The sequence below is a fragment of the Grus americana genome, chromosome 18, assembly GCF_028858705.1.
Source record: "Grus americana isolate bGruAme1 chromosome 18, bGruAme1.mat, whole genome shotgun sequence".
Classification (NCBI taxonomy): domain Eukaryota; kingdom Metazoa; phylum Chordata; class Aves; order Gruiformes; family Gruidae; genus Grus; species Grus americana.
The window spans coordinates 3,497,132-3,507,718 of record NC_072869.1 but is presented as its reverse complement, the minus strand read 5'-3'; the positions used below and the strand labels follow the sequence as shown (position 1 = coordinate 3,507,718).

Genomic DNA, 10,587 nt, shown 5'->3' with positions numbered 1-10,587 from the left:
TTAGTGACAGTTCTATTGTTTGATACAATATCATATTCCAAATATCCTCATCCTATAAAGATGCTGAGAATATTGGTTGTTGGGGTTTTTTTCCCCTCTCAAAAACATTGGTCCCAACAGGAGACGCTCTGCAGAAACAACTGGAGAGGAGACGTTTTCAGCTGAGACCGCTATCTGAATCCCTGCATTATGTACAAATGTAACATGTGATGGTTGTTTCATCCTTTATCTCAAGCAACACAAAGGACCTTTTATCTTCTGTTTACTGGGATGGGAATAAGTACAAAGAGTTAATATGTAACCATCCTTTTGTGGGTGCCATTATTTTTAAGAGAAGACGCGCTGGGCTGAGGGTCATTTGGGCTTGGGGACCGGCAGCAATGAACTCCCTGGCGCTGTTTGCCTGCGTAGTCGCTCTGAGCTCCTGGGCTCTTGCAGCGAAAGGTAAGCGTCTTCCTCTTTCTAAGGGCGTATCCTGAGGTACGGATGAGGGAAGCTGGAGAAAGCAACAGGATTTTAAAGCCTTCGGACAATTCTGGTCAAGTGTTTTGAAGGGGAATTTTCCCTGAAAGCTTTTTCCTCTCTTTTTCCCTTCCATTCCTTCCTCCGTCTCTTCCTATGGTGAGGTGAATCACTGTATACAAAAGTATAAAACGGAGGAAAACAGAAGAAATATCGACAGAAGCTGTGGAAACCAGACTGCCTGCATGCTGGGGGACATCGCGTGTGCCAGGAGTTAACCTCGCTCCGTCCCTCTGTCCCGCTCCTTGCTCACCTCGCTTCCCCCCCGCTGCCAGGGCTGCCTGGCCCCGCTCCTGCCTTGCTTTTCCCCTCCTTTCCCTCACCCGGCGGGCTCTGGGCCCCCTTTCACGTACTCTCCCCCTCCGTTTGCTATGCACTCCTGCAGCTCGAGCTTTGCGTCCCGCTGTTCCCTCCCCACAGGCTCAGCGGGAGCCTCTCTGCGTGTCCTTTGCGCCCTCCATTCCTCCCTCGCTGCTCCCCTCCTGTTCTCACTCTCTGGGTGATGAGTTGTTCACGCTGCCAACCTGTTAAGGCTGTTTTGGAATCAGAACTGTCTGATGCAACAGAGTGTTTGCCCCGCTGAACAGAAAAATTGGGGAAAACCACAGAAAAATAAATTAAAAAAATAATTCTCATTTCAGGCTGACCCAATCAAACTAACTTAGATTAAAAGTTAAACGCAATAGTTTGCTTCTAAGTCCCTCTCACCCTCTTTTGAGGGTGATAATTTACCATAATTGACTCGCTTTGCAGAATGCCTTCATAAATCCATTTTGAATCAAAAAATAAATAAATTTTAGTATAAAAAAGCGACACGGAAATCTAACCAGGGCCACTGACAGAGCTGCTGAGGAGAAGAGGAAGAACACATTTTTTTTCTGGCTAATACTTGGAGCAGCCATCAGCTGCGTCAGTAAGTTACGTACCTCTAGGTGACGGAAGGACCGTTTAACTCAGGGCAGGAAGATACTACAGCCGACGATGATACGGAAACCTGTGCTTCCAGCTGAGAAAAAAAAACCAACTCCAACTCACTGCCCAATGTCTTGTAAAGTGTCTCCTTTCCTCCAGTCTGTCCCAGGCCACCAGAAGTGCTATTTGCCACAATTGATGTAAACAAAAGCGTGTATGACGTGGGTGAGGAAATTCAATATACCTGTAGGCCTGGGTTCGTCCCCAATAACGGCCAAAGGAAGTACACCTGCCTCCCGACTGGCAAGTGGCCCCTCAATACGCTGTTATGCCTACGTAAGTAAAGCAAACCCAACCCTACTCCTAGATTTCATGCCATCGTGCCTGCATGCCGTGCACCGATCGGAAAAGGGTATTTTATAGTCCACGTGAGGCATCTGGTATATTTAAATGGATATACGTCTGTTCTCTGATTGTTCTTCCCTTCCTTGTTGGAAGACAACTGGGTGTGGGGGACAAGAGGGGAAAGTAACAGGGGAAGGATCTTCCCACACGTGTCCCACGCCTTCCCAGTTCCCAGATAGCGATGGAGGTTGGACCCAGAGAAGGTGAACCTTAACCTGACTCAGCCCAGCAGTGCTTATACTCTAATGACATATACTGCTTGATAACACCTGCAGTTATTGTATCCCTTTGTTCATTTTTATCATTTCATTGCATAGGAGTTATTTTCCTCAGACAATCAAATGTTAAAAATTATTTAATCACAAAAACTTTGAAACTATTATATTTTGACAGAAATGCAGAATAGCTAAACTTATGAAATGTAGTACATGGGAGTGGAGAAACATGAAAGGCACCAGGACCCCTTTATGATCAACTTGTTTCCGTTATCCTAGCTTCACACCTCATGAAATAAAATTATCCTTTTTTTACCTTTAATTAACAGCAAAGAGATGTCCCAGTCCTGGACCCTTGCAGCATGGAAAAATTGATTTTCTAGACCTCCACTATCAGAGTTCTATAAGTTTTTCATGTGAACCAGGGTAAGCATTCCCTTCCTCACACAGTTCCATAAATAACCTAAATCACAACATTGCATTCTAGTATCACCTGCTGCAGTATTGCAAGCCAGGGAACTTAGAAAACTGCACACAAACTCCCACCTCCATTTCAGAAATTAAAAAAAAGAAAATAGCATATCTGGTGATCCTCCTCTGTTCAGTCTTGACTGTAACATCCTGGAGCTTTGCTACCTCAAAGCAATGTCTTACAGATATGGGAACCATCAAAATAGCAGAGATTTTATGCAAAGATTTATTCTGGACTGCTTTCCTCTGCTTTTTAAATCCTTTTATTACATCATGACATGAAATCCTACAGCAGAGAGAAGATAATCTCCATCTAAGTTATGCTGTTAGGCTCTGGAGACTGAAAATTTTGTTTCTATCCCTTTCCAAGATCAATAAATGAAAACATGAGGTTAATCCTAATTTGGTCCCCGGAGCAAGTGTACTTTTACTCAAGGCTACTTGCCAGTTTTAGAAACAAAAATGCACTTAAAGAAAAAAGTTACAGTAAATACAGGGAAATATTTGATAGCATGTAGTTCATTTTTCTCAGGCAACTAATTAACAAACAGTGCTTACCTGGAAAAGTCACAGGCAAAACATAGCTTAGAGTTCACTGAAGGGCACCAACAATCTCAACTACCCCCTTCCCCCACAAAACAGGGGCAAGACAAGGAATAGATGCATTCAACTACAACACCAAACATAGCAATGGGACTTGATTTAATTTTGCTACTTATAATTTACTGGTTTTCAGCTGTATGATATTGAAATGATAGATACACAACAAAGAGTTCTTTAAAACTCAGAGTAAGAGCTAATAATGTAAGTACAGAGCACAAGAGAGAAGCATTTGGAGTGCATATGGAAATTAAATTGGGCTATCTGGCATGACAATAAAATAACGCACCTCAGTGACTTTAGTTCTAAAAAGCACAGAGTTCTTTGCAATAGTTTGATCCTAATTGCCATAATTAGCTAGGAACTCCTCCCAAGAAACCATAACATTTACATTAGCAATCACAGATCAATGCTCACTACTTACATATACCCACAGCATTAACCACTTGTAGAAATTAATATATGAGAGAGAATATACAGCTGAAATGGCAAAACACCTTGTTGTATCAAGCCTTTTGTCTGGGTACTTGCAATACTTGAATAACAACAACAAATTTTCATATTTGAATCTAAACTTCCTTTGAGGTCAGTAAGTACTAGAGCTAGAGCAAGATTTCAGAAGTGGACTCTGTTGATGAGAAATGGCAATCTTTCTTGCAAAGAACGACTTGACTATTCTCCATGCTCGTTAAGCTTTCTGATAACCAGGTCTTTTTGCTTTCAGTTACAACCTTGTTGGGACAAGAACGAGCCAATGCATGGCAGATGGACAGTGGAGTGGAACTTTTCCACAGTGTCAACGTACGTGTTTAAATACTGAAGAACTTTATTCTTATTACAGAAAGATTCCTTTACGTTGCTCAGAATTACATATACTCCTATTCAGAGGCCTCCTATAGTGCTGTGCAAAAAATGGTTAGGAAAAATCAAGAAGAACCCTATATGTTTGGTTTTAGATGTGTGGATTCTGGTCTTAGAAAAATACAGTTTAAAGGCCTATACAAAAGGCCAGGATCAGGGATGCTATTTGCAGCTGAAGGTAAGATGCTTATCTGCTCAAATTCATTCTCCCTGTGTACAAAAAGAGGATATTGTCATGCCTTTGCAATTGCTATGCGTGTTTTTGCTATAACCTGTCCTGCATAAACACTTTACTGAAAAAGCAATATACTGCATCATATTGTCTGAAAAATACAGCAAAAATAATGAATTACATTCTCTAAGGCTCCTGAGACTTTTAATGTGAACTTTTTGTTTTGTTAGCTACGCTCCCATAAAGGGCGGTGTGGGTTAATTCAGCCATAAGCATGTTGCCTCTGTGATTCTAGTAATAATTTGATCTTTAAGCTTTAATTTCTATGAATGCTGTGCTTCTCTAGCGGTGACTTGTGCACCTCCCTCGGTTCCTGAATTTGGAGTCCTTTCTTACCGTCGCTTAAAACCTGGAAATATTTATAATTTCCTGGACACAATTACTTTTGAATGTGTACCTCCTCTCGCACTTATTGGGAACGAGACAGCTACCTGCATGGCCAATGGGAACTGGAGCAGCATTCCAGAGTGCAAGGGTAAGTAACTTATTTTTAGGTGCTGATAAAAGTAGTCTCTAGAATCGTATATAATTTTATTTATATGAACAACCTTAGGATTTTGTTTGTTGTTGTGGGGTTTTGTTTTTTTTTTTTACAGCTGTTATTGCAAACATACAGTAGAATTGTTCTGAAAGTTAGACTCCTGAATGCAAGGTGATTCCTAACAGGATTGCAGGCAACATGGGATTGACAAAATATTTGCTGCAGGTTATCTAAACAAAGGTTATATATAACAAGGTTATATAAACAGAACCTGCGAAACGTAGTTCACAGTGGGGAATCAGAGCCCGGCCTCCAGAGCACAGCCAACGTTTTATTCTGCTAAGTGCTGGGATTAATCTAAGAAAGGGACAACCTTACCCTTAGTCCTAAGAACTTCACCGGTTTCAGTGAAATTCTGCCACATTTCAGTAGTTTTTGGATATAAGCACCGATTGTAATAGATGTGTATTTAAAATGAGTAATATTTATTTATTTATTGTGGGTTTTTAAACTATCTTTCCTCTCGTTATGTTTTACTGTGCAAGAGGCTGAAATGAACCACCGTGAAACTTTCATGCTTTTTTCAGTGTATATAGTGTGTCTTTTAGAACCGCAACATTGATAAAGCTTTGGTTTTGTTTTTGTTCTGCAGCTGTCACATGCTCCACTCCAACAGGAATAGAAAATGGATTCATAGATTTTGCTGTTCGTAGAACATATCACTATAACGAAAGCGTCAGCTTTAGCTGCCAGTCCAGCTACGTGCTGGAGGGACCTAAGCGTTCCCGATGTGAAAAGTCTGGAAACTGGTCCACAAAGCCAACCTGCAAAGGTACACACACGCTACCTGCTAGAAACCACCTACCAAACTGAATTTTCCTAAAGGACCACTGCTCTGGTTATTAATGAGCTACAACACCTTTGTGCAGGAGTTGTCCTCAAAAAAACCCTCACCAAAACAGTGATTTCAAGGCCCTGATAATCTAAGACCACTCCCAACATTGAACATTGTATGACATGATGTATCTGGATTGACTTCAATAATCAGCCACGTAACTTTATTTTTTCTGAGTATTTCCTCTCCTCTTCCTATTTCATATAATTAGAGATTTTACTGAGGCTGGATTTTCACTGGGAACTTTTGACCCTATACTTAGGGCTTTGAATTTCTTCAGCATTGTAATACCAGCAGAAGTACTATAAATGTGTGGGACACATTATTTTTCATTCCCAAATGTCACTTGTACAGATTTCTGATGGGATCTAATCTACCTACTTCTCAAAATAGAGTTCTGATTATGCTTGTTGTTTATAACTGGATTGTTTCACAGGACCATGTAAAATACCAGTTAAGAAAGCTGTAGTATTATACAACGGCGAGAAGAAAAGAGTTCAGAATGACCTTAAGGAAGGCATTCAGCATGGTGAAACTATATCCTTCTTCTGCAAGAATAAAGAGAAATCCTGTGCCTATACTGTAGCTGTTCCATGTGTGGATGGCAACCTCACTCTCCCCGCCTGTTTCAAAGGTATGAGCTAGGCTAATGGTGGTGGAGCAACAAGTACTTTAGTGGGGGGCAATGTCATCATTCATCTTCAAGCCCTGTTCGATTGGATAATTCATCTGCCTTGTACGAAAGTTATTGGGTATTTGGGAAGAAATGGCCTGAGAGAAGGAGAGAATGCACAGCAAGACTTCTGATACATCAGAGCCCTGCTTTAATTCCTGTCTGCTCTTAGAAGGTCTCAGTTAGAGGTGGCCTAGCCCAAAGAAAGGCTATACGTAAAGTATTCTGGGATTTCATGAATCCTTGGATCAACGTTATCTCCAAGGGAAAAGAGCCTCAACACTGCTGCAGCTGTCAGAACCTGACGTATTCATTCCTGTTGTGGTGGATTATTCCCATGTTGTGCTGACTGGTAACACACTGGTTCTCACTTTGGGCCAAGGGTGTTAAAAAGCAGCTGACAGTTGCAGTGAGGAATTGATGCTGGCGGAACTGGTTCCCAGGCACAAAGGTTTTAGACTAAACAGACAGACTAAATACTGAAGTTTGTTGGCAAGAGGAAATGCTTTGCTTTTGTTTTATCAATATTCCTTGCATAGAATATTCCTTGTAAGTTTTATTTTCATTTGTAAGTGAAAGAAAAAAAAAACCCCAGCCTATGCATGATGAAAACATCTTTCCTCATGTTTGGCTTGGCTTCTGATGGATGTAGCTTAGCTTTCATTAAAAGAGAATTAAAATAGTGTATTTCTTCTAGCAGTTTTACAATGATGCAAAGATTGATTGTTTACCTAGCAGGATCCAGGAGACACACTGTTTTCAGCTATTGCATATTTCAAGAATTTAACTCAAGTTCTTAACTTGTTTTCAACAGAACGTGGCTTTTTTTCAAGTCTTGTGAAGAAGGATCCATCAGACATGAAACCATGTGAAGATCATGAATCAGAGAAGTAATACAGTACTAAATTTCTGCCTTACTGAGACAAAACATTAGATACAAGAGGGAAAACTCAGGTCCCATGAGTGTAAATTTCCAGGCGAACTCTGGACTCTCTGCCAAGGCAGTCTCAGCTGTTTTCCCAACCACCATCCCCACCAGCCTCTTTCACAAGCTACAACACATTATTTCAGCCATTAACTTTCATTCCCTTTTCTCTGCCTTCTTCAAAATCCCTGCAGTACTGCTTCTGTTTCCGTATTTCCAACCTTTATGCAATTGCAAATGACTTTCTCAATAGTAGTGCCTTTACAATAAAGTAATTTTCAGCCAGTGGTGTGTTCTTATTTAATATTACCTAATCGTCAATCAAATCCTGCAGCTCTTAACTGATTTATACAGAAAGGCCTTCATCATTAGTAATTAGCTGGGGTCTGATTCCATTACTGCTCCCCTGTGCTAGGGAGTGGACCTTTAATTATAGATAGACGGAGGGTCATCAGCCTAGGATGTTCCAGAATTTACGTAAGTAGAAAGACTGAGATTTCCAAATGAGTTTAGATGCCAAATATCCAAACATGTTTTAAAAGTCAATAGTGTTAGATAAAGGGTTCTTTTACATTTAAAAAAAAAATTATCTAAAGTTAATAAGACTATTTATGTTTTTGAGAATCTAACTTCACCTGAAACTGTTGTTTTAAAAAACTGTTAATTTTTACCACTGTTTCAATATTACGCAATGTAACTGATTTTTTTTTTCCAAAAAAAGAGAATCATACACCATTGAGCAATAGTAATGATTTCTGGACATTAAGTAGTTTTGAAGTAAGCTGTACTTTTAAATTGATTTATGATACAGGTAGTTCACTGGTATGATCCAGTCTGGCAAGTTTTGTGATTATGTCTGTATTTCCATTCAGAAAAAATAATTATAATTTCAACATATTAGAAAGTGATAGAGAAATATTTGTTGTACACTTACAATATATTGTTGTGAGTCATTTGTGGTTCCCTCTGAAGTACAAAAGCCTTCTCTGTGATTAAAAGCAGAAGTAAGCTGCACACTAAGCAAGCTACCATAGAATTTTTTAAAAGGACCATTTAACATTAATATCAAACTACTTGTAAGATGCTACAGCTACCATTAAAAAACTCTGAACATACTCTCATTATCTTTTTTTTTGAAGCCTGCACATGAATATTTTAATAGTATGACTGATATAATTTGTTCTTATACTTCCTATTTTTAAGGAGAGATTTAGGCAGCTATTATTAAGTATTTAATACTTTGTACTCATCAGCAATTTAATTCTCTAATGTAGAGATAGGCAGAGAAATTCATGCTAGCAACTGAAGAGGCTATTTCGTTGGTAAAATGCGCACTATTTTGGTTCGTAACATGTTTAAGCGGGATCCTCGAATGCCATTTGACTTACAGGCCAAGATATTCATAACTACTTTTACCACAAACACAGGTCAGGTGGCAGGACCCTGTCTGTTTGAAAGTCTAGGCTGAATGTCGTGTGGATACGTCTCTGGGATCGGGATGTTCAGGACATTAGCTGAGATACCAAACACAGTTTAATATTAACTTGCCTTTCACAGCAAAACACTGTGAAGTTGGCGTTAGTAAAGTTAGCATTCACTGCCACAGAAATGCTACTTTTCCCTGAAATTATTTGTATTTTGCATGAAAAGAGTCGCCCCAGGAACATTCAGATTTTTCTAAGCAAATTTTCCTGGTTCTAATTACCGGTGTAGCAGGATAACAACTGATCACGTCAGCTGGCCCTGGTTCCTAGCTGGGTATGCAGTATTTTAATATTTTAAAGAATCACCCTTAGGAGCCAATGTTCACATGCTGAATTTATTATCCAGTCTCCTGAAGCAAAAAGAGGGAGAAAAAAATCTGTGACCTGGTAAGTCTTTGAAGTAGTGAGATGTTTGTGAATCACAACTTTTCAGACATGAAAGGTTTGCTTAAAAGGTCTGAAAAATAATGTATTGCAACTAGAGGTGTTCCAAAGGCTGGTATGAGTGAGTGAAACCCGCCTTTTTTTCTTAAGATGTTTGAAAGAATGCCTTAAGCTGTGTTCATGTTACTTGTGGCGACCTGCTGAGACAGTTAGAGAGATAAGAGAACATGGTAAAATGAGATGGAAAAAAAAATACTGAATGTGTTTTACTTAAATGAAGATATTTTTACAATTCAAATTGGGAATTTGTTCAGTATTCTGGTTGGGATATCTGTACGTTCTACAATTGTGTATCTATAGTGATTTCCTCTGGAGGGTCAGTGCACATCAGTACTCGTTGTGTTCAGGCTGCGGCTTTGGCTGGAGACAAGACCTCCATCATTTCTTGAACTTTTAGGTTTTTTCTTCTTTGGACAGAAGTTATACAATTGTCAAGTCACTGCAGGTAGGCTTCAACCTCTCTGGCCACCCTGCTCTGCACTGGTAAGCAGACCTAGAACTGCATCTGTTCTCTCAGGAAATCTGTCCTGGAGTACTGGTTCCAATTTCATTGGTTCTGCTCTGCCTCATGTTCTTTTTTCACCATATATCAGCAAATACAGTTTTTCAAAGTATTTTGTGATGAGCATGACAGAGATATATTCAAATCTGAAGGCAATGTGCAGACACATATCCGTGAACAACAACAGACAAAAAAGTTGGCTTAGAAATTTCAACAATTTTCAACTGTCAAAAAGCAGATTTGCAAAACTGGGCAGAAATATAAACCTCACTGTATCACCTGGCCAACATGTCGATGTGCTGCCCTTGAAAAACCTGCCTGAAAGAGTCACAGTGTTAAGTCCGTTCAGCTTTCCATGTTCTACCGACTAACAACACTGTTGTCTGTCTCCTGTGATTTGGACTGACTTGGATAAATTGATTTCATAATGATTACAAAATTCCCATGACAAGTCTGGGTATCTGAAGTGGTGATTTGGAGGTGAAAAGCGCGGCAAGTTCAGCTCTTTGGGCAAGTCAGCCGCCCAGTAGTCTAACTGTTGCAAAAATCTTCCACTATTTTAAAACAGATTAAAAGTAGTCACATCTTTAAAAGTATATTAAATGACAATTATTTTAAATTTGGAATTTAAAGATAATAAATAATCTCTGTAATCTACTCATGAGATTCTACCATGGATGAAATACTCCAGCACTGAATTTTGCACTGCTTGTATGCAAATGTTGATTTAAGGAGCTATGTGAAATCTGAGTAGGCAACCAGTGTAGCTGTCATAGCTATCACCACATCAGCCCTAACGCAGAATCATTTCTGCTGAAGATTAGCTGAGAAATCAAAGAAAACAGCCAATTCCCTACCGTACGTTTAAGAAATTCTTGTTTGATGTATATGAACATGTGGATCAAGCTTAAAAGGGCTGCAGAGTTTACTCGTTGAAGATAAAAGCACTATAGACGCTATACACA

General features: G+C 39.5%; 1 protein-coding gene across 2 annotated transcripts; it reads left to right on the top strand.

Moving 5' to 3' along the window:
• The first annotated feature begins 306 nt into the window (after nucleotides 1–306).
• Nucleotides 307–7,477, top strand: APOH (apolipoprotein H). 2 transcript variants are annotated; one of them, XM_054846883.1, is made up of 8 exons: nucleotides 307–444; nucleotides 1,594–1,770; nucleotides 2,384–2,480; nucleotides 3,850–3,926; nucleotides 4,505–4,693; nucleotides 5,352–5,531; nucleotides 6,031–6,228; nucleotides 7,082–7,477. In XM_054846883.1, the coding sequence occupies exons 1-8, from the start codon at nucleotides 381–383 to the stop codon at nucleotides 7,159–7,161; spliced, it is 1,062 nt and encodes a 353-aa protein (XP_054702858.1). In that variant the 5' UTR covers nucleotides 307–380; the 3' UTR covers nucleotides 7,162–7,477. The 2 variants fall into 2 exon arrangements, with proteins under 2 accessions (XP_054702858.1, XP_054702859.1); XM_054846884.1 differs by lacking the exon at nucleotides 1,594–1,770 and having other exon boundaries at nucleotides 326–444.
• The last annotated feature ends 3,110 nt before the right edge of the window (nucleotides 7,478–10,587 follow it).

Excerpts from the sequence above, each read along its gene's own strand:
- APOH (XM_054846883.1), top strand. The coding sequence starts at position 381 with ATGAACTCCCTGGCGCTGTTTGCCTGCGTAGTCGCTCTGAGCTCCTGG. Across the intron at positions 445-1,593 it reads CTGGGCTCTTGCAGCGAAAG|TCTGTCCCAGGCCACCAGAA; the intron begins GTAAGCGTCTTC and ends CCTTTCCTCCAG. Across the intron at positions 1,771-2,383 it reads CAATACGCTGTTATGCCTAC|CAAAGAGATGTCCCAGTCCT; the intron begins GTAAGTAAAGCA and ends TTTAATTAACAG.